The sequence below is a fragment of the Dipteris shenzhenensis genome, chromosome 12, assembly GCF_047967505.1.
Source record: "Dipteris shenzhenensis isolate YYH24624 ecotype China chromosome 12, Dip_SZ_1.0, whole genome shotgun sequence".
Taxonomy (NCBI): domain Eukaryota; kingdom Viridiplantae; phylum Streptophyta; class Polypodiopsida; order Gleicheniales; family Dipteridaceae; genus Dipteris; species Dipteris shenzhenensis.
Window position 1 is genome coordinate 27,463,599 of NC_141607.1, and position 24,614 is coordinate 27,488,212.

At 47.1% G+C, this 24,614-nt stretch overlaps 1 protein-coding gene across 1 annotated transcript in view; it reads right to left on the minus strand.

The window, feature by feature from the left end:
- LOC147896053 (epoxide hydrolase 1-like) overlaps nt 1–20,861 on the minus strand; it is a 54,369-nt gene extending 33,508 nt beyond the window's left edge. Inside the window, exon 1 of the mRNA XM_087382601.1 lies at nt 20,651–20,861. Within this exon, the coding sequence (XP_087238727.1) occupies nt 20,651–20,720 (70 nt within the window). The 5' untranslated portion in view covers nt 20,721–20,861. The remainder of the gene's footprint in view (nt 1–20,650) is intronic.
- Nucleotides 20,862–24,614: the final 3,753 nt, after the last annotated feature.

Genomic DNA, 24,614 nt, shown 5'->3' on the forward strand with positions numbered 1-24,614 from the left:
CTCCTTCCACTGCTGTTGAAGAAGCTCCGCTGCTCTGCTACCGATCCAATCCTGCACCTGCTTCTGGACTGATCTCGAATCGTCTCCCAAACATTTTGATTTGTCCATTGCTCATTCCCGTCACTGGTGATAGTAAAGGAATAGCTAGGACCATCGTGGGGGACAAGGACGGACACCTTACCCTCCGTCCCCTTTCGGAGGAAGAAGATGCTGATGTCTAGGCATGCAGGGAAGGAGCCAATACCCGCTGCATCCAAATAATCCCAAGGTCCTGCTCGGTAAAACTCCAAAGGTAGAGCTCTAGGAGCAGCCCTTGGGTGTGGGGACGAGGATGAGGAGTCTGAACCAGAGAGAGAGGTGCTGGCTGTCGAACAAGCTGGAGTGGTGCTGGCCATCTACGGGAAAGGGCCTCTCCCCTCTGCCGACACAGGAGGGATAGGAGCGGGGGAGGTCTGTGCTGGCTTCGGGGCCGCAGGTGGCGTAGGCGGAGAGGGGGGTTCCCTCGGGATCATGCTCGAGGGAGAGAGGGGAGCAGAAACCACCGGTGCTGGGGGGGATCCTGGAGGGGGTAGAGGTAGGGGGACCGAGGAGAAGGGGGGAGGGGAGGGAGGGCGGGGTGAAGGATGAGGGGGAGGCTGGCTGATCTTCTCCTTCCCTTTCTCCTTCCCCTTACCGGGCTGCTGCTGATTGGTGACCATAGGGGGGGGCTCTTGCTGTAGATGGGAAGGCTGTTTTGGTCTTGCTTTGTTTCCTTTCCGTTTTCTTTTGACCTCAGTCCAGCCTTCCCCTTCGAGAGGGGGTGTCGATGCCTGGCGGGGGGGATCCTGAGTTGCCTGGATGGGGGCCTTCTGAGGTTCTGTCCTCGTGAAGCGAGGGCAGGAGCGCGCCTGGTGCCCGAAGCCGTGGCATCTCAGACACTGATCTGGGCGACCAGTGACCATAATGCGCTGCGTCACCACACCTGTGCCCGTCTCAATCTCGAACTCCGAGGGGATACTCTGCGGATCTAGGACTGCCACTTTGACACGTGGCACCCCTTGGGCTGCCGCCGCATCAACGAAGGTGTCCTGCATGAGCCAGCCAAAGTGCGCCCCCAGGTCCTTGATGATCGGGCGAAGCTCGGTTGCGAGGCCAATGAAAATGAGGATAACTCGATGGCGAGGAATGCGGAAGCGGGCATCGAAGTCCGCTACACTGAAACCCCTATACCATGGGACCATAAGGATGATCTTCCCACCCACACAAGTAGGGGATCGTCTGACCATATCGCTCGCAGCCTGTGCTGAGGAGAGCTTGAGCCAAAAGATACCACGTCCCATGAGTGCAACCTCCTCAATGTGGCTTTCCTCAAGGTAGAGGGTGGACTGCAACCAGTCCCTGATGTCTGCTCGTGAAGTGGCGTAGCCAATGACTCTCCCATAAACGGATGTCTGGGAGAAGTCAGTGGCGGCCTGCTTCACCAAGGAGACCTGATGCTCTGTCAGTGTTACGCGGTAGGCTGATGGAGGGGGGGGGTCCGTCCGGGCCACTGGTTCCGGGCTCTTGGCTGCCATACCGCACTGACAAACTGTGAACGCTCCAAAGGCGGGGAAGTGAGAGGAAACGGCAGAGACGAAGGAGGGGGGAGTGGTATGGAGGCGGGGGAGGAAAGAGGGAGGGATGGAGGGGTACGGGGAAGCGGGGGGGGAGAGAGGTGGTGGAGAGGGAGCGGGTGGCGGAGGGGGAAGGAAGGAGGAGAGAGGGGGGGGGCAGTGCAGCGCAGGGCGGGGAAGAGGAGGAGGGAAAGGGAGGGGGTGTGGCAGCACAGCATGAGAGGGGGCGGGGAGGAGAGGCGAGGAAGGAGGGGGAGGGGGGGGCAGCGTTGCGCCGCAGCGGGGGGGAGGAGGGGGCGGGGGAGGTGGTAGCGCAACGCGAGGGGGGGGAGGCGGGGAGAGGACGGAGAGTGGAGAGGGGAGGAGCGGAGCGGGGGGGGGATGGTGGGCGGAGAGGGAAGAGAGGGGGATGGAGGGGCACGGCGGGATGCAACGGCGAAGGAGGAGGGGGAGGGGAGGGGGGGCCGTGCAGCGCAAGGGGGGGGTAGACGGGAGCGGGGGAGGGGGGGGGGCAGTTCGCAGGAGCTCTTGAAATACCCTTTTAATTGAAAGTCTTGGGTTGAAATTCATGATATACTTCCCATCAAAATATGAGAACTACCAAGTATCCATCTTTCCAAGTACCTTGGTTCAAAGGAAGCATTCAAGGCAAGATCCACTATGGGATATCATGTATAAAACCTGTGCACAATAAAACCCCTCCTGCTATCACAAGACCATCCCGTACTTAGGATCTCTAATCTTAGAATACCATGTCCCAATTAAGGCACTGACAAACCATCATCATAATAGATGTGGTAACCCCCCTTAGATTGTGCCTAAACTATGGAGCTCCCTGCTTAAACCGAATGATATATAGCTTCTCTCAAGGTAAAGAAAACTTGGCCACTCCTTGTAAAGTGTCTATTGACCTTTCCGCCAATTCAATTCATCCTACTTGTGCATCACCCACTGGCCCTTGGGTACGGTTTCATGTTGGTTAATACTACCACCTCAGAGAATCTTATATGTAACATACGTTAGTATCCCATACCACCAAGGTTTGCCACAAGTAAAAATCTAAATGGACAATAAGAGTGAATCAAGGTAGCCAATCCCTCTTCAACTCAGACCATCCGAGATTGAGTCAGGGTCGCAAATCCATTCTCAATCCTTATCTAAATGCAATGATATCACCCCTTGTGTCACAATACCCATACCGATAGGTCTATGAAAAAACCAAGCAGGTACCATCCCTTAAAGACTTTTGAATCTTGTCTATCTATGACCACGGTGATAGGACAGAATCTGTATCACGTTTTTTAGCATTGTATATAGCTGTGGCTAGGCACATAGTTGTACACATCCAGAATAGGTGTGGGCTTTTGGCATTTGTGGATTTTTCTTTCACAAGCATGATGGACTGATGTATATTTTTTTGAGACAATAAAGTATGTTTTGCAGGGACTTCATGGGAAATGATGAAATGCAATGTGGTTGTACCAGTGTGTGGTCAAGTGAAATGTTTTTGGGGTCATGTAAATCAAGTCATGAAGGGTTTTTTTATATTTGGAGTAAGCATGGTATGTGGAGCTTGGGCTTGCAGAGAGAGAGAAGTGGCACGAGAGAGCGAGATGGTACGGGCTGCGAAGAGCTTGTGCGGGCTGGCTAGAGGCAATTGCGATGGTGGGAGGCTCGTAGGGTGAAGAGGAGAGAGCAGCTGAAGGAGCGCAACTGTTAGCTGGTTGAAGGGCTACACTGTAGGAGGGGGGTTCCGTAGATGAAAGAGGGTGTGTGTGTGTGTAAGCGAAGGGCTGAGCGCCTATGAAGAAAACGGGCTGGTACATGATGAGACGGGTGTAGGTTTCCGACTGCAGGAATTTTGAGTATATGAGCTCTGAGAACAAGCGCAGCCTTGCATCGGATGGCGTGCACTGATTGAAGGCTGGAAAGAACCGTACGGGCTGGTACGGAATCTGAAGCGTGGGCTTTGTACGGGCTGCAGTACGAGGTTGTACGGGGTGTACTTGTTGACTGGTACGAGCTGGTAGTACAGTGCCTTGATTGCAGGCTGAACAGGCACGTACGGGTCATTAAAGATGTCTTCTACAAGCTGTATGGAGGATGGTCGTCATTAAATGCAGACTGTACGGATTACTGTGTATGATTGGTACGGGGTGTAAGTACCTGCTGTCGTACGTACGATTGTACGGCTGCTGGTACGGTGAATGTACCTGCAGGTTTACAGATGATTGTTCCCGCCAGTTCTTCTTATGAACAGCATGTGGGCTTGGGGGTCTTGCTGGGCAATGAGCAGTGGGCTGTGGGTTCATGGTATTCTGAGGCTGACTGTTTTCTGAGTTTTTTTTGGGGGGAAGTTCACTTCTGAGCTCAGTCTGTTTCGGGCTGTGTAGTCTTTCCCCTCTTTCAAAGACTCTGTGTGTGTTCTAATCAGGTTGTGTGGGAGATTGACTTGTTATTTGTGTGCTCTCGAATCTGGTTCATAATCTCATCATCTATGAGCCCATGTTGCAGCTGATCCCTGTGAAGTGCCAACTATCTGATGTGGTGAAGTGCATATTTCCGAGTTGTCTTTCTTTTTTTTCTGATCATCTTTTTTGGCGATCCTGCTGGGGACAGGAGGAGTTTTGAATTGAGATTGGGTACTCGAGACAAAACGGCCCAGAAAAATTGGCTGGGGAATGTTGCTTGAATTTCTGTGTGGTTAGGGATTGAAATTATGAAGACAAAGCCTCGCATGAGAGTGGTTCATTGTGAGTTATGTGGGGAGTGTGGACACAGGAGAGATAGGTGCTTTGATGTTGAACTTCGGGTGATACGCCTCTGTGCTAAGATTCAAAAGGCTTTGAAAATAATTGCTCTTAGGAAGAAGAATGCCAGTTAGATGCAGGGTAAGCTTTTTTTAGTAGAGTGATTATTTTTGCTTTCTTCCCAGAAGAGGTTGGGTGGTATTTCTGGTTGGAAGTGTGTTTGAGAGAAGTCAGTTAAGAGGAGAGATGGCTCATGAATTTCCTCGATTTCATGGATTGCCCAATGAAGACCCAGAAAGATTTTTAGAGTGCTTGGAGTTCATAGCTCTTATTAAAGACGGAATGCTCCAGAAGTTCTTCTTCAGATTCTATCCTTGTGTCTGTTGGGAGAAGCGAGAACTTGGCTGCAGACTTTCTCTGCAAGAATGCGTAATGATCAGGGTACTCATAGAAAGCCGTTTTATCCAGAGGTGAGGACAGCTTTCCTGGACAGGTTTATGTGTGTTAGGGATCCTGATGGCATTTGGAGAGAGTTATGTTTATTGCAGCAACAGCCAACTCAATTAGTGGATGAGTATGTCGGTAAGTTCACTGTGTTGTGGAATAAATGGCAAGTGACCTTATTACCTGAAGTTCCTCGCAGAGTTATAAAAAAGGATAGGTTTGTTGCTGGTCTGAAGTCGGAGAATAGAATAAAGATTGAATGTAAAGAGCTGGTCACTTATGAGGATTCTCTCAGGGTAGCAAAAGAGAAGGAGAGGAAGCAGATAAGATTGTCACAAATAATGCAAGAGATGCCAATGGTTCAGCATGTGCCTGAAATTATCTCTCATGTGAAGCCAGAAATACAAAAGTCTGAAGTCAAGAAGGAGGAGAATATGAAAGAAGAAATTCATGAAATGTCGGAGCTTATGAAGAGTTTGAGTTTGAACTTGATGAATGCTAGGGGAAGAGGTAGATCATCGGGTGGTTATGGTAGAGGCAGCATGCCCTCTTCAAATAATCCAGGCCCGTGGCAGGCAGGACGAGGTCAAGGGTCATTTGCACCTTGTGTCCAGTGCTTTAATTGTGGAGAGTGGGGACATTATAGCACACACTGTGATAAGCCTCCTCATGCTGGAGGTGATGTTTATCCATTGCCAACAGGGTTGAATAATAGGGTGAATGATCATAGTGTAGAAGTAAAAGATGCAGGTCAGCCTAGTACCTCTGGAATTTGTAAAGCCACTGCAGAAGAGAAAGGGAAAGGTAAGGCAGTTACATTTGGCTTGTTGGAGTTGGAGGAAATTAAAGATGTCATGCCATTAGGGAAGAGAGATAGAGAAGAGGAGGTTGGTCCGAGTGCAAAGAAGGGGAAGCAGTCTGAGGAGATGATGCAAAAGAAGAAGAGCAGGAAGCCTAGAAGGAAGTACAGAACTGCAGATTATCCCATGGGGAAGGAGCAGGGAGACTATGATTTGGTGGAAGATCTTTCAGCGAGGAAACCGGACATTACATTTGCTCAAATGATTGGTCTATGCCCAAAGCTTAAAAAAGAATGGAGGCGGGCTGTAAATCCAGCAAAGAAGAACTCTCATAAAGGTACAATTAAGCTAATGTCTGTCTCAGAGTTGCCGGATCTTTTACCTGCTGTAGAAGCCTGGCATAAAGGAAAGGGTTTTGGAGAGGCCTATATAGCTCCGTGAAGGAGCTCGATACTACCCATCCACCCCCGAGCTATCTCACTCTCACTCTCCCTCTCACTCTCACTCGCATGAATATGTTCAAATCAGATGATCAAACGATCAAATCTCAATCACACTCTCACTCCCACTCTCACTCTCAAAATATCTTGATCTGATCTTCTTCTTTGTGCTGCCTCGATTCGCGTGTGCTATTGTCACTTTCGCAGCGCCTCGATATATGCGTGCTTGCTCTTCTTTTCCGCGCAGCCTCGATATGCATGCCTTCTCTTCTCTTTCGCACATTGTGTGTTCCCTTCTCACGATCTCCTCTTCTTTTATAGTCTTTCACGACTCCAAAATAAGCCGCCAAAAACCTCCAAAATCGGCCAAAACAGCTTTTCTCGAAAAGCGTGCATGTGCTTTTCACCTTCTTTTAGTGTGCGCTTATAATAGCAAACACGTACGGAATTTCGACGTCTCTTTTTTTTTTTTTAAAGGCATGAAAACGGCCCTATTCAGAGCATTACCACGCCCGCCTTGTACATCCAATGGACAAGCTCAATAGCTCATCTCAAAGATCGGACCCTCTTCTTTCCCTTTGCATTTGACCTTTCATGGCTAATTCTTCCATCTCGACCTTCGTCTAATGCTTGCAACTCTTGACACGGAAATCTAGATGTACTTTTAGCTCAAAACCACTTTGTTAGCAACTTCTGACCTCCATACAAGCATGCAAACGAGTGAACCACAAATTTTTCACTAGGACAAAGTTTTTCTACTCAACAAGATCTAAAACTTTCTCATACAGAGTTTCTTCAGATTATTTCTCTAACCAACTCAAAATCAAGCCGAAAAATCCAGCCGACACCATAATGGACAAAACCAAAATTTTTCGACCAACACCAAACTTTCCCAAAACCTTCAAAACATCAAAACCATCCTTTTTTAACACTATCTGTGATATATATTCCAAAATATTTCATATACAAAATAGGAGCGTCACAGGCCTTCATGCCATATATACAAGCAAATCTGGTATAGTCATCCACAAAGGTAGAAAAGTAAAGGTAGCCCCCAAGAGATGCTGTTCGTATCGGCCCGCACACATCACTATGCTCAAGGTGAAGCTTCCTGGATGCACCAACTGTCCCATCCTTTGGAAATGAGAAACAGTGCATTTTGCCCAACAAGCATCCCTCACAAACATGTTTAACCGGTACATGCATGGGTGGGAGAACAACCACCATGTTTTGTGAATGCATTTTAACCAAGCTTTTGTAGTTGAGGTGACCCAACCTCGCATGCCATAAGTGGGAATCTGAAATTACAGATTCAGCCACCAAATTTGCCTCTATAGTAGGCTGTCTGTCACAAAAATCAAGATGATATAGACCAAAAGAAAGTGACCCAATAAGTACTATGATGTCATTGTACCAGTTGTCATACATGGCACATCGATAACCATCAAAGAGAACCCAAAAGCCATTCAAGGATATGGCTGCAATGGAGATGAGGTTCTTCTTGATACCTAGGACAAACAAAATGTCCATGAGCGTGATCGTATCACCTGAAACTGAAGTGACCTCGACCTGGCCAATCCCTTTCACTGGAGATGATGCATTGTTGGCACATGTCACTGTGCCACCATGTGGAGCAGCCCCCAATGTCTGAAAGAGTGATCTGCAAGAAGTGATGTGCCTGGAAGCACCACTGTCGAAGCACCAATCGGACTTAGAATCTAAGACAGACAAGGCTGTAGCATGCTCCTCTAGATGGTACTGGTATGTCACCGTGAAAGCCCACTCATGGTGAGCAATGTTTGCTGCCTCATGACCATGATCTGGGGCAGAAGCAGTAGTAGTGACAACAAGTCCCTTTTGCTGCTTTTTCTTTTCAAAAGTGACGCGCTTGCGACATTCAGAAATGTCATGTCCTGGCTTTTAGCAATAATTACAACATTTGCTGTTTTTCTTCTTTGCATCAGATGGGGCAGAATTAGATGAGTGTCCAGCAATAGATGAGCCTCCAAAAGGCTTGGGTTTGTTGCAATTTTGCCTGTTCTTTCTCTTAGTTTTGTGATTAGCGACAAAAACCTGATTTCCAATTTGAAGGGCAGCACGATTTGTGCGACTTTGCTCTTCTTGCAGGAGAAGGGGAACAAGCTGGACGAAAGTATGAGTGTTGGGATTGCCCATGGCAACCAACCTCAATGTAGTAGCAAACCCCTAGTACAGGAAGTCCATTGAGTGTCGTGGACACTACCTGAGCATCTAAAATAATTTCATCCACATTAATGAGCTGCTCTTAAAAATTCTTGATTTTTGTGATGTATGCATCCATGTTGTCCCCCTCTTCCATTTTGACATTCTCCAATTCCTTGCGTAAGAACACGTGCCTCATTGCGAACTTGGTAAAGGTGAGCCAAGATGTCCCACACTGCCTTTGATGTTTTGCAAGACCGAATGTGAGGAATGATATGTCTCTAGACTGAAAAAGCAATGATAGAATGTGCTTGGGCATCTCTACCATCTCATCTAGCCTATTCGGGTGTAGGAGGTGTGGCTGGAGTAGTAGTAGATCCAGAGGTGGCTGTAACAGCTGCACCAATGGTGGCAGTAGATCCAGAAGTGGCTGTAGAGCTGCACCAACTGTGGCAATAGCGGATGCCACAGAGGAAGGTCGAAGATCCGATCCTGAGAAAATACCCCAAAATCTTTTTGGCAATTAGCAAATGTTTCACCATGTATGGCTTTCACTGCAAAATGAGCTGGCTGTCCAAAATTGACAGCAAATGTCAGGCAGTGACCAACCAAAAATTGATTGCTCAAACAATGAGCTAAATGCACGTGCTATCCCCAAAAATATGACCTGCAAAACAATATCTGTCTGATCAAAGGACCCCCCTTCCAAAGATAGCTGTCCTGCAAAAATATCAGCCCAAAACAAGGGGCAAATGTCTGCAAATGTATCCAATGATCAATTGAGCTGTAAATGTCCCAAATGGAGGCTGCGTGCCTCAAATCTGACAAGACAACAAGCCCAAATCAAGGGGCAAATGCATAATATACCCAAATTGAGGTGAATAAAGCAAATGTCACTACAATGGACAACAAATCTAGCAAAAGCACCAAAATCTAAGAGGGCGAATTGGGAAAAGCCCCAAATTTTGCTGCAAGTTGCAAATGTGATTCAATGTGCTGCAATTCCAAGCCAATGTCAATGATCCTGCATGTCAATGTCTACCAAATGCCCAAAATTGGCTGTACCAAGCCAATGTCACTGCAAATTTCAACAAAATTGACAAAACCCCCAATTTCGAGAAGGGCAAAACTGTCAAATTTGGGGCACCAAAAGTCCAAAATTTTGCTGAAATAAAGCAAATGTGACAAAATAACCTGCAAATCTAAACATGTCCCGCATTCTGTCAGCAATAGATCCAAAATCCCAAGTGTTGGAGTGGAAATGAAGTCAAAATAGGGCAAATACTGCAAAAGCCCCAAAATGTGACCAAAAGGAGCAACTGTCACTCCAAAATCTGCAAATGTGATACAAAAGCCCCAATCTCTAGAGCAAAATCACCTCAATGTCATTGCAGTGTGTGCAAACGTGACATAAAAGAGGGCACCAACTACACCATACAAATCCAACTGTACCAGGCAGATCTGAGTCAAGAGGGAGAGAATCCTAGCCAAATGGTAGGTTGGAGCACCTGGAGGAAGACCTGAATGACTGAAAAGAGTCCAGATCTGAGCAAGAAACCTCCCAAAACAGTTCAAAAATGCTCGAAATCAAATCTGACAAGTCGTACGGAGTCCTGGCAGCATCGCGCACATGTCCATACAGGTCCGTACAGCCATACAGACATCTGTACAGCTGTACAACAAAAATAAATCAGCCAAAATGGTGTGGGACAGGGTCGTTTGTATGCGGGCAGCTCAAAAATTTTAAAAAACGTTGAAATCAAACCTCAAAAAGTCATAAAACAGTCGCTGGACTGTTGTTCTGCTCAAAAAACAGGTTTTTGGCGATGAAATGAGGCACCGGATCGAGCTGGAGAAAAATGGCAGGTAGGAGCAATGGGAGAGCACGAGGGCAAGTCAGAGCAAGAGAACCTGCTCTGATACCACTGTTGGATGCAAGAAGCAATGGAATCGGAGTGGATTGCGGGAAGCAAACAAGAAGCTGGAGCAAAACGTAGTACTACTCAAATGGATAAGAGGAAAATACAAAGGGTGGCCTATATGGCCCCCAAGTCACCCATATGGTTGACCAAAGAAGTCAACTCATAGAGTTGACCTGACCTACAAGGCTCATACCAGGACTAAGTGCTAACACTACCACAGTGTCAGGTTTCGGCTACTGACTTGTCTCTCATATTTTTGTTTAGAATTCAGCAAGAACCTTAGCGAGCCCTTTGCTTAAGCCCTTGTGGCTTGTATGAGTTTTCATTTTCATGGGATGTACTTTGTCCCATAGGCCTTACAGGGCTTTTGAGGACGTTAAGACATCTTTCTTTCTTTTTCTTTCTCTCGTCCACCGACCAGAGGGGTCACTATCGACATGGCCCGCCGGATACAGAGATCAAGGAGACCACACCCCCCACCACCTAGAGACACGGACAGATATACGGCGGACAGATATACGAGATATCTTCGCAGCTCATAGGAGAGCCACCCTGGCACCAGGCTAGGTGTTCCATTCTTCAGTTTGAGTACTAGATTTTGTTGCTTTTGTTTTAGCATAGCCCGTAGTACTCTGCAAAGGGCCTTAGCGAGCCCTTTGCTTCAGCCCACGGTAGCTTGTATGGGTTACTTTTTATGATTGTACTTTGTCTCATAGGCCCTCAAGGCCTCCAGACGACTATGCCTGATGGGGGAGGTCAAGACAGAGGAGCACTTTCTATGTGTCTGTCGAGTCTACTATGAGATACGGGGGCAATATCACTGCCTCTTTCAAGAGGGGCATGGCTTTGGTCCGCTTTCACGGCTAATCCATTTTCCCGACCAGGCTGGTGTTGGGCTCTATCTAATTGAGATGCGACAACACAGAGACATACTTATGTGATAGACCAGAGAGCAATAGGAGGCGATGCCACAAGTCACCGAGATCGACCGAGCACAGACACGTGTTACATACTTATATGCATCTGAGTCAACACTCGAGGAGGCTTAGGGAGAGGAGCTTGATGAGATGAGAGCATCATTGATTCGCAGTGAGAGTCACCGCCACAATGCTGCCAGACAAGAGGCGCACACCCCACATGCGGCATGGAGAGTGACCAAAGTACGCATGGTCGAGGTCCGGTCTATTTCATCCCTCCTCAGAGGAGACCGCCAGAGACGAGGCATCGTTCATGACTTAGTCCATCAAATACAAAGATCGAGGAGACCATGGCCTCCGCCACCTCGAGAGATAGCTTGACAGATAGATACGAGAGCTCCTCACATCCCATCAAAGAGCCACCAAGGTACCTGGATATATGGAGCCTGTCCGTGTTCTCGGAGTGTTCGCTCTTAGCACTTGATACTCTTTTGCTATTTTGCTCACTAGTTTAGCATGTTAACTTTCAGCAAGGGCCTTAGTGAGCCCTTTGCTTCAGCCCATAGCGGCTTGTATGACTTACTTTTGGTTTTGTACTTTGAGTCATAAGCCAGCGAGGCCTCTTGCTGACGTTAATACATTTTTCTTTCTTTCTTTTCTCTCTCTCACTATTGTGCCAATACACAAAGCCGGGGACCCTATGGAGACTAGGAACTATTGTACCCTCATGATTGGCCATACTTTGGCCAAGATCTATGGATCAGTCTTAGAGAGGGAGCTCCGCAGTCATATAGAGAATTGGGGGCAGCGGGCACTAGGACAAGCAAGATTCTCGAGACAGCATTTACCCTAGATCACATCTTCACTCTGAGGGCTATCATTGAGGCAACGAGATCTAGACACCAGAAGGTCTACAAATGCTTTGTAGACTTTCGAAAGGCTTTTGACACTGTTCCATGATCCTCCATGATAAGGAAACTACAGGAAGATTCTAGAGACACTGATATGGGGAGTGATGAGCCTATATGAGTCACTCAGAGGCAGAGTTCATGCCCCAGGTGGTGTATCGGATTGGGTTGAGAGTACGATCGGAGTGAAGTAGGGCTGCCCCCTCTCACCGACACTGCCATGTATGCAGCACCCTTCTAGGGTTGTGATCTACCGATAGTAGAGTGGAGGAGATTTGAGCAACTATAGATGACTATGGGATCTAGGATAATTTGGAGCAAGCCCTCAGTCCCGAATGAGATTGTACAGGCAGAGTTCGCCATGACACCACTGTAGACCGATGCCATCTTCTAGACAGTGACATTCATTCATAGAGTCTGGGACTTACCCCATTGGAGACTACCAAGGCTGGCCCTGGAGTCATCCAAATGATTGGCTAAGAGCGGGGCGGACACATGGTATGCACGTATATCCACATGGTTTGCCAAACATGGGATCTAGATGGATAGGCTCCCTCCCTTTCAATATAGTATGGATGCACCCCCTAAGTCAATCCCACGAGATGAGATTAATTGTATCATACACTTAGATCTCCTTCAACTCCACATGTCTCGAACTTGGGGGGGAGATCAGGAGCTTCCCACCAAGACTTAGTTCTACCGTGACCACTTCCTAAGCATCTCAAAGGAGGGATTCATCATCAGACCCGAGTATCTCGAGGACAGAGGAGTCTCACTTGCACCAAGGATCGGTTTCATCCCATCAGCCGACCATTGAGACAGGGAGAGCAACACGTATACCCAAAGAGCAGTGGATCTGCATGCAGTGCACATTGGGAGTGATTGAGATAGAGGAGCACTTTCTCTGCGCCTGCCCAGCCTACTATGAGATCTGAGGGCGATACCACTATCTCTATCAGGATGGGAGTAGATTCGGCCCACTTTCACAATTGATCCACTTCCATGACCAGGTCTACATTGGGCTCTACCTTCTTGAGCTGAGCCAACATAGGGAGACCTTGCTACAACAGATCAAAGAGCAGCAGGAGGGGACCAAACTAGAGGATATGGAGGCTAACTAAACACAACGGCGAGTCACAGATTTCTATGCATTTGAGTCAGCTCTAGGACACAATGGGGTGGAGAAGGAGGAGCTAGCTGATATGCGGGCAATCTAGATTACTGATAGAGGGTTGCAGATGCCACCCGCGACACGGATAGCGACCAAGGCACACTCTATTGAGATCCGACCTATCACAGCTTTCCTCATAGGAGACCGCCCAAGACGAGGGGTCACTCTAGACATAGCTCAGCGGGTGCAACCAAGTCCCCCTCCGCCACCACAGCATGAGACAACCCGACAGACACAGATCCGAGACATTTTCACCTCTCATAGACGAGTCACCACAGTGCTGAATTTCAGATTCTGAGTTACAGCTCCAACTCTCAGCCTACCCCAGTTAGCACATGATATGCTTTACATATGTTTCGTACTTGATTTTGCTTGAGCTATTGAGCTCTTTATTTCGGCATAGTACTCAACAAGGGTCTTAGTGTGCCTTTTGCTCCAGCCCTTTGTCACTTGTATGAGTTTCTTTCCCTTTTCGTGTATTTTGCACTTTGTCTCATATGCCCGCAAGGCCTCCTGCGGACATTAATCTCCCTCTCTCTCTCTCTTTCTCTCTCTCCGTCGCTCAGCCCCCTCCCTTCGTCCGTCGCTCAGCCCCCTCCCCGTCGCTCAGCCCCCTCCCCTCGTCCATCGCTCAGCCCCCCCCCTCCCCGTCGCTTAGCCCCCTCCCCTCGTCCGTCGCTGAGCCCCCTCCTCGTCGCTCAAGCCCCCCCCCCCCTCCTCGTCGCTCTCCCCCTCCCCTCGTCCGTCGCTCAGCCCCCTCCGTCGCTCAGCCCCCTCCCCGTCGCTCAGCCCCCTCCCCTCGTCCGTCGCTCAGCCCTTCTCCACTTCCTCTCCCCACTCTTGGCTGGGCTGTACCCCAGGCCCAGCCAAGGGGTTAGTCCAGCCAAAAGGGGGATAGCCGATATGGCCAGCCCATCCTCCCCTCATCCCCCCAAGCTTTACTCCGCCATGGTAGCCACAACCCCTGCTCCCTTCAACAGGACGTACTCTAGGTATAAGATTCAACCTCCCCTGACGCCGACCAAGCCGCAAGAGCAGATTTACCATCTCCAGCAAGAAGTGCGAAACCTGAGGTCCCAGCTCACCCAAGCCCTAGCTCGTATTGCAGCTTTGGAAGGCCCGGGGAAGCAGGAGATTATTGCAGCAGCCGTACAAACATGTAAAGCTGAGCCCCCAACATCACAGCTGATTTCCACAGTTAGAGAGCTTATCCAGGTGGAAGTGACAGTTGAACCCAAGGTTGACATCCAAACAGAGATCCAAGAACATCACCTTCGGAAAGAGAATGCTATGAAGATTCGGATAGGGGGAATACCCGATTGGCAGCACGAGGATGACACTTTCGAGGAGGCAATCGACAGAATCAAGGCAATAGTCCCGGCCATTGATTGGTCAGCAAGCCCAACTGCTGACAAGAATGATGATGAAGAGGAGTCTTCCCCAGTTTATTTATCGCCTAGGAATGGACACGTTGTCATCACCTTCAACTCGAAGACACTTAGGAAGAGGATTCTACAACAATCCTATAAGCTGAAGGGGACAAAGATATGGATTGCTGAGGAGCTTACAAGAACCCAACTAAAGAACAAAGCTACCGAGCTTGCTAAGGTTCAGGCAGCCAGGGAAGCAGGAAAATGGGCAGTATATTGTGATGGTCTTGCAGTGATTAGAGAATTTAAGACAAAATCTAAAGACCCTCAGTCTTAAACTGATGTAATGGCCACTCCATAGCCTAGTACTTAGTTCCTTTTATGTTTTATGTTCTATGTGTTTTGTTTTTTTTGGAGGAATCTGATGATACACCCAGGGAGGTTGCCTATGGCCCTCTCTATACTGATGTATAAGCAGGTCTCTTTTGTCCCATAGACCTTTTTAGGTCTCCAGTGGACATTAATAAACTTTCTTTCTTTCTCTCTCTCTCTCTCTCTCTCTCTCTCTCTCTCTCTCTCTCCTTCCTAACCTGTCACGCCACCCTGCCCTAGCTCCTAGCTCCTAGCTCCTGCGCCATCCTTTGGCTTCTGCACCACCTTACCAGCCACCAGGGGCTGCTCCATCCTGTGCATCATCAGGACCTATGCCAAGAAAACCCCCCCGGGAGCTACAACAGGGCCCCAAGGCCCTCGACTTCACCTTCATGGGCTTCCCGCCACCCTGCCAAGGTACCAGGGCCTCCATGGCCTGTCGCGACCTGCACCAGGGCCACTAGGCCCCTTGCAACCTATACCAGGGGCACACAGGCCTGTGATGGGGCCTAAAGACCCCACTGAATTGAGCTGGACTGCGCCAGGGGCCCCAAGCCCCCCCGTGAGCTATTGTCCACACTCAAACACCCTGGATTGCTCAAAATACTGTGGTCAAACCCACAGGAACAGTACAAGAAGGACCTGCAAGAAAAGTACAAAAATCAGTAAACTCAGTTTTCTTTCCAAATCTGAATTTCAATTTTCCAAAGGAAAGAGACTACTTACTGAGCAAAAAACAAGAAGAAAAACAATTGCGAAAGGGGGAACTGAAAAAGATAAAATCTAGAAAGACAAGAAAGTCATGAAGCAGACAAGGATTGATGCTGTGAGCAAACACTCATATCGCAGTGGGCTCCAGGTGGACAGCGGCCACCCTCACCTAGGAGCTCAGGCGGACATCACACAGATCAGGGAGGAGGCAACCACCCTGAGAACAGCCCCTGGAGATACCGCATCGACGGCTGTAGAGGCTCAGATTGCCACTATGCAGTCTGCCATCGCAGAGATGACCAAGTGGGTAGATGTGGCAAAACGGGGGCCTGCAAAGGCAACCGTTTCAGCCACCCTCTTGGAGCAGCAGCAGAGGGCCAATAAGGCCCTCAACATCAGAGTTTGTGGTATTCCACGTACAGATACCATTCCTGTGGACGATGCGATTACCTTTGTGACCACCACCCTGGGGGTCTCAGAGCATGGGATCGAGGGGGCCTGGCGAGTAGGGAGAGATCCCAACCGAGAGCAGCCCCTTGTCATACGCTTTCGAGACACCCAAGCATGATTGGCAGCGCTTCGACGTAGACAGGCCCTGTGTGATCACCCTACGATATCCATGGATGAGGACCTGACACCCCTGCAGGTCGAGGAGAGGCATGTTCTCTTACAGCAGGGGGATGTGGCCCGCAAGGAGGGGAAATGGGCTGTGGTCCGAGACAGCCGACCTCTGACAGGCCCCTGTCGGGCACCCACCCACTCTTCCGCATAGGGAGACGGGGTCTATGAGACCCAAGATACCGAGTCCCTTTCATGCACCATTTGGAACTATAATGGTACCCTATGGTCTGATCCAGGGAAATTGTAGGAATCCTTTGCAGGACGAGACATAGTCTTTTACACAGTGACACACCAGAGCCTAGAGCGCCCACTACCGATCGCCAGTGGTGGATACACACGGGAGCCAGCATTTAGGGATGAGACGAGGGAGACAGGCGGAGTATGAGGATCTGGAGGAGTGGCGGTCCTATACAGATCTTCTCTCATTGGGGTCATCTCGATCGAGAGGAGGGATGCACACTCTAGATTCATGTGGGTCCGGATCCGACGCACTGGGGGCAGTGATCTATTCATAGCAGTATGCTACTTCCCACCTGAGACATCTCACTTCGCCAGGGATACAAGTGAGGAGGGTGATACGTCCCCAGATGTAGTTCTCTTTCCAAACATTCTGGATCTCTTAAGCCGCGGAGAGGTACTCCTTGTTGGGGACTTCAAAGCAAGGACAAGCACACATCATGTACCGCTTCTCGACTTCCAAAACGACTCCATACAGCATGCTGCCAGACATTGACCGTGATGAGGCAGGGATGACACGGGCATCTGTGGACAGACAGGGGCTAGTCACATCATACGGGCGGGCATTCACTTCTGGACATAGGTAGGGTACCTAACCTCATCATCTATAATGGTCTTGAGCTATGGCCCACCTTAGGTGGCTTCACTTGTTTCCCACATGGGGGGGCCTCTAGCATAGTTGACTACATCATGGGATTTCTGCCTTCACATCACACATCAGTGACTTCTCTGTTTTCACATCACATCACACATCACTAACTTCTCTATTTCACCACTCCCACCTGGGGCAGACCACACTTACCTCTTTTTCAACATCTCCCATCCCCGTCTCACAGCACCACACACACCGCCGATCACATACACCACCTATCATGATATACACTTTGATCACGACTTATCACTCACCTACTCCACACGGCTATACACACTACTCACATACACTGATCACATACCCCTTCTAGACGATCGTGCCGCCCTACTTAGCCGCTCACTCCATGAGGCTTCCCTGTATGCCTTCCCGTACACCACACGTTCCACTAGACCTCCACCTCCCGGTTCTGTGTCATGCTATAGTTGGTACGATGAGGAGTGTAAGGCTTCTCGCCGACAACTCCAACTCAATGCCAAATATAGCCTTCCGAGTGAACCTGACACGATATGCAAGTATCGTCGCCTAGTATGCCAGAAGAAGCAGGCATTTGTCCGCCGAAAAGAGGATAAGCTACTGAATACTTTGTTCAGTAGCAGCAACTCTAAAGACTTTTGGCGCAAGTTCCTTGAGCGGAAATCACCTCTACCCCTCACTGACACTCAAGTCTGGCACACCTACGCACGTAGCTTGTATGACATCCCCAACCAGCCATATACCACCATAGGGCCGTCATGGCATTCCCCACTTCCGGATTGGTTACAACAGTCTCATTTCTTTTCTGCATGACTTTGTACAATGTATTAACATGATTTTTTATCCTGGGTATTTTAGTCATACTTAGTGGGAGTTTACTTCTTGCAAAATAAATTAGTTGTGTTGTAGAACAATCACCTAGTGGGTGGCTGTCGATTTGAGTCCACCACAGGTCATAAGATCAGTAGAACTTTTTCATATACAGTCATGGACTGTCAAGTTGACGCTTTAAGGCTACTTAATCTTTGTTGCTGTGTTTGATCACCAGACCTGTTTGTTTCCTCTTGTCAATTGAGAGTTTCAGGCTTCTTTTGCCAGTAGCTACTGCTGTTCATAGAGCCCCTTACAGCATTTTTATGCTTTTTGCTACCTGTGTGGTCTCTAGATCTTTTACACTATTATATAGAAGCTTCATATCTTGTTCAGCCCATTGAGGCATTGTCTCACAACCTGCGAATTTTCTCCCTCAAGCTGCCAAAACAAAAGCACAAGTTTTTTAAAAGAGTGGTCATCTTTAAGTCTATGTGGGTACTAAAGAAATATACCAGTGTGCAAGAGACAACTCTCCTAAGGTGTGATTACTCAAGTTGGTCAAGTATGCTGTCATCATCTAGTGCAATGAAGTACAGATGGGCATGGTGCATTGTAACGTAGTTGATACAACAGAGATGGATGTATTCGAGTGATTTTCCCAACGCTAAGTTGACAATCATGGAACCTAGCATTGCGTACCATGCACAAGACTTTGACCGTAGCTAAACAACCTTGGACTAACTGCAATTAATGACTAGAAAGCACTGAGAGAGAGAGAGAGAGAGAGATGTGAGATCTAGCACAAGACACACAAATAGGACGCAATGCAAAGTGCAATTACAAAAATGAATGTGATGAACTGATTACAATGATGAGACCCAAAAGATCTGGGCTTTGACTAGTGCAATTACACAAATGAATGTGACGAACTGATTATAATGATGAGCTATGATGAGGCTCAAAAGATCTGGGCTTTGACTAGTGCAATTACACAAATGAATGTGATGAACTTATTACAATGATGAGCTGATTACAATGATGAGGCCCAAAAGATCTGGGCTTTGACTAACGCTGAGGCTGACTAGATGCTCATGTAGAGGCTGTAGTAAATGTTGTGGCCACCGGAGTGGTCTGCTGGCCTCCCCTCACCAAACCACAGCGGAATACCCAGATGTTCTAGGCATTGATGCTGGCAACTGTCTCCCACACACTATCCTTTGTCGAAGGTGCAAGGCGAATAGGAGAAGCCACCTCATGTGCCTCGATCCTAGAATCCGAAAGGCAAGAGTGGTGAGAGATCTATCAAGAACGCATGCCCCCCCTTATGAGCCATGTGACCATCCCCCAAGTGAAGTCTCTCTCTATCCGCAGGGTGCTATGTCATTTGCAATGTTGCAGGTGTCAACGCATGCTTCTACAATAAGAGGGTTGCACAACCCCAACCCCGGCAGTACCAACAAGCACCAATTCCAGTATACAGACAGCCAGTACTCACACCCCAATGCACAAGTGCCACGGCTCAATCCCATCCCTATGAGGACACAAGCACCTCAACTACTAAGAAATCCCAATCCTCTGCCACTATCCTCGAAGCTGCTGACCAGTTTTTCTGCACTGCGCAGTATATTTGGGCTTCCAAACTTCCTCTTCGACAAAAATTCTTCTTGTGGCAAGTTTTACTTGGAGTTCTGGCTCATCACATTGCCACTGCCACTTGTCGACCACGTCTGTCCTCATGAGAGTCTATGCCCCATATCCTTTGGCAATGCCCAGAAGCTTATGATTTCTTACTCTTGCTACGCCAAATTTCCTAGTGCTTGATTTGACAGCAATTCCAGGTTTTTCGTTTTCCTTTGATAAGATAGGGATACGATCTACTTTTTATTGGATTTGCTATTGGGCCTATGGACTCTATGGAAGGACTGTAACCCTTGAGTTTGGTGTGATCCTGGCTAAATATCAATTCTTCCGGGCATCTGTAAGGCAATCTCTTTATGATTGTGTACATGCGTGGGATATAGATTATCTTGCCTTCTTGTCATATAATGATATCTTCTGATGCTTGTAACTGGCTATCCTTTTCTTGGGATTGTTTTTTGTAATATAATGACAAATGGATTTCACAAAAAGAAAGAGTGTGTGTGTGTGTGTGTGTTTTTTGGGAGGGGATCAAGCCTCGCACCTCAGGGAAATTTGCACCTATGAGAAGGTTATGTTCGAATGACTGAGGCACATCAGGAGGAGACCATAAGAAGAAAACACCTTTAGAATGCAAGACATTACAAGATGAATGCATGTAGAAGTTTCAATTTATCGACTCAAATACATGCGATGTATATATGGAGGTGATAGCTTCCCAAGCAATAACAAGCTCCCGTAAGGGCTTCACACACACTATGAGTTGTATCCTTAGAATCCATTATAGAGTAGCACAAACGTTAAACCATGGAAAGACGATGTGCCCACGTATCACATACACCTAATGAGTTATAACCTTTACAGAGAAGCACAAACATTAAACCATGGAAAGACGATGTGCCAACGTAGAATCAGATTGCTGTCAGATGACAGAACACTAGTTGTAGCACATGTTTGTTTCGTAGTTGCAAAGGCATGAATTTTGTGGCAGCTTTTCTTTCAACATTGGATGCGCTCAAATCACTTGGGGAGTGAATTGTTGGGACTATGGATGTTTTCTTCAAGGACTAGTCACATGCAAGAGTCATTGTAGAAATGAGTGATTAAGCAAGACAAGTTGGAAACCAGGGAATAGTACCCGAGCCTTGCTCCGCAATATGCAGGTTGATGCCATTCGTCTTTACGAATCTATGGCAAATTCCGCTCATCTCTTTTTCCGGCTTACGCTTCGCTTTCTCGCCACTTAACGTAGAAAGGGGTCTACGAGTTATATGTGGCAATCAGTAAAATTCTCATCACTACCACGAACACTGTGAAGAATACAATGCGCTGGGAATCAGAGAGGACAGCTGCTCCCAGCACATAATATTCGCACAATTTTATTTTATTTTTTAATTTTAATTAAAAGGCCGGGTCCTAAAAAAAGGGGACCAAATTGGCCTATAAGAGGGCTGGCCGCCGTTGGCCTGCTGCGCTGCGATTGCAAGGGAGGCATGGGCTAACTTGGAAAAGGCAGATTGCAAGGGAGGCATGGGCTGACGTGGAAAAGGCAGTACCTCAAATCGACCAATTCTCAATCGGTCCAAGGTGGTGAACTGCCGTTTTAGGAGATTCTTGCAAGCTACCCTCCACATTGGCTATATGGGATGTAAGAAACCGCATGGTGTTCCTTGTCAAGCTCTTTTCGATTTGTATGCAAGTATGCTTGCAGATTGCTCGCACATTATTAGACAAGTAAACGTCCATTGTCGGGACAGCACCGAGATTGAATATGTCCCCCGCTTGTATTAGGACGTGCGCTTCATATGAAGGATCCCATCTCTTAAAGCCGGTCCCAATGTAACTGAGAACCAAGGAAGACTTGCTCAAAATCTTTGGCACCCATGGTGACACGTTTTCCTCACCTGCAACTGTGATAATTCCAATTTTGGACAAATTTTACTTTAATGAATTCAATGGTGTGGTGGTTGTAACATATAATATGGAGTGATCAGACCAATAAGCATAGTTGGTTCCACTGCTCATATTGTTTGATTTGTTGTTTGTCCATATGTGGTTGATTGTGGATCCATATATTGTGGTGGTTGTTTCTTGATTTGTTGAAATTGTCTTGTGGACATGTATAATCGTAGTTTAGATTTTGTTGTTGATTGGAAATTGTAATCAATGTTAAAGTCACGTATGATGTATATTGTAGTTGATTGTGGAATTAGTAAAAGAATGTGGTCCAGCATTTTTGTTAATGATGTTATACTATTTTTTGGTGGTTTGTAAGTGTTTATTATCGTAATAATATGCCTGCTCGTTGATTCGAACATAGTTAGTAGGCATTGTGAACCCTCATTGTCCATCTTCCCGGTCTTTGTTATAATGATGCCCTTTACATTCGTATGTTGCGACGCCCATACTTGTTGACATGAAAATTGATTCGAATGTAGGAGGTTGTAACTTGTCTGATGGTTGAAGGTGTGTCTCTTGAAGGCAAATGGTTATTGCATTTAGTAAGCTTGGACAAGCAAGCAAATCTTGTGCATGAGATTTTGTTGACCATGTGTTTAGGCTTTATATGTTTAATGTTTTGATATTGTGTTTTTCAAATTGTACCTAGTCAAGTTTCCCTCTGGCCTCTCAATTCTCACTGCGGTTGGTAGGGAAAGGGTTCTTTCTAGTGCGTTGTATCTTAGAGGCTATGTGGAATGCTTACCTATTGAGAGATCTTTGGATGTGCCTTTTAAATTCTTGAATTGTTGGCAGGGAGATTAGGCCCACTTGGAGGGAATGCACACAAAATGTTTTAGATCCATGCACTAAACGAGATGCTAATATACGTGGCATCCATTATTTTGCGAAGAGATGGGCCAAGTAGGAGGGAGATAGATTTTGTAGGGATGAGTCTCTATCGAATTTGATCCGTAAAAGCCTGAATCTAGCAGTGCTAGCGGATCCTTCGGATCCTTTCATTGTTACTTAGTTGAATGTGAACTAGCTATTAAAGAGTTGGAGTTGATCAAGGTCAAAAGAGCAAGAATCCGAAGTCAGTAGGTATGGTTGAATGGGGGGTTTGCCCATCAAAGATGTTTTTTTAGGCTACTAAAAGGAAGCATGTCCGTGAATCGATTGATAGAGTTCATGATATGAATGGGAACATTGTCACGGGCTTTTGGTAGATTGCTTATGTCTTCAAAAAGGAATTGGCTACTATTGTTGGTTCTCAACCTGTCTCTGACAGCATTTGGAGAGAGAATGTTAATAGGCTGTGGGCTCCAATCAAGGTGAGGGTGTCGGATGAGCAGAGAGCTAGATTAGCTTGTCCTTTGTCTGTCCAGAAGTTTGAGGAGGCCCTGATGGCAATGAAGAAGGACAAATCATCTAGCCCATATAGTTTCTCTATTGAGTTTTTTAGGCACTTTTGGAAGCTCTTAAAGTTTGATTTTGTTGACATGGCTAACTCTTCAGTACAAAAGGGAAGCCTTTCTGATGACATGTATGTTGGGTTGCCAAATTATTTCTTAAGCATTCGGATCGATTGAAAGTGGGTGATTGGAGGCCAATCACCATGCTCAATGTGTCTTACAAGCTAATTGCTAAAGTGCTGGCAGTCAAGGTATAATGCATGTAGATAGTGGAGTAAGAGAAAAATGGATTTATTAAGGGTCGTGATATTCTAGAAAACATTTTCAATGTTTCCTCAGTTCTTGATTATGCCTTGGTTTTTTGTCAGAAATGCATTGCCTTGGGTATCGATTTCGTCAAGGCATATGATCATGTCTCTTGGGAGTTCATAAAGGTGGTTTTGCATTCATTTGGGTTTTGGTATTGAGCTGGTCAAGAAAGTCTGCACCTTGTTTGGTAACGCCTCTGCCATTTTGTGCATTAATGGAGGCATGGTTGGTAGATTTGATCTTTGCAGGTCAACTAGACAAGGGTGCCCATTGGCCCCCTTGCTTTTTGCTATTTGCACAGTTCCCTTAATTGGATTGGTAAAGCATTATGCGGATCGGGGCTTGATAAATTGTGTGAGATTACCAATGGGCAAATAGTTTAATCTTTAAATGTTTGCCAATGATCTGATGATCTTTGTGGACGAATCGCAGCAAAGCGTGAACAACCTATTTCAAGTACTTCAGTGTTTTTGTATTCCCTCGGGATCGATCTACAGTCTGAAGAAGACATATGCATTGCAGGTATCCCTTGAACCTCTGAGGAACCACTCCTTTGAGTGGGATACATCTTTGTCTATGAGTTGGGTCTCAAGAGGCCAAAATTATCTCATACCTGGGGGGCCCTTTTGGTATTGGTCTCACCTTATGCCAGCTATTCAATTGAGTCAAAGATCGGATCAAGTCGAAACTTCAATTATGGAGTGGTCTGGAGATGGAGTGGGCCTTTAATGAGTAAGCTTGTGTTGACTACTTCAATTTTCTATGTGGCCTCAGTATGGCAGTTTAAGAACTCCCATTGGCTAGAAGTTCAAAAGTTGCTAAGGTTATTTCTTTGGTCGGAGGATTCAAGAGTGAAAAGGCTACATTATATTCCGTGGAATTTGCTCAAGGCCCCTAAGAATGCTGGAGGGATTGCCATGCCTGATATTTCCCTCGAGAATTTATCTCTTACTGCCAAGTGGTTACCCAAATTTATAAGAGGTGATGCCCCTTGGGCTGAAGTGCTTCATGATTTCATGGAGAAAGCATCAGATAAGAGAACTGGTACTTGGCCTTATCTTTCATGTCTTGATAAGACAATTTCATGGTTCCCTCTAAAGGTTAGAGGCTCAAATCTATTGTCTGGCCTGATTGATGCTTAGAAGCTCTGTATGCCTATCTTGAACTGGAAAGGTAGATATAGCTTAAGAGAGGACTCCAATCTCTAGGAGAATATTTGGTGCGGTCTAGCGATGGGAGGCCGCTGGCTCTGTTCAACTTGAGAAAGGTCCGTTCTCTACAAAAGAAGGGCATGAGGTGTTGGCAGGATCTATAGGATTTGAGTCATGCATTTTGGAAGCCATTAAATTTGGTTGTTCAAGATTATGGCCTCATAGTAGGAGGGCTCGGTTTCTCTCTTGTATTGTCACTGCCATGCCTCAGCCCTGGCCTACGTACAGG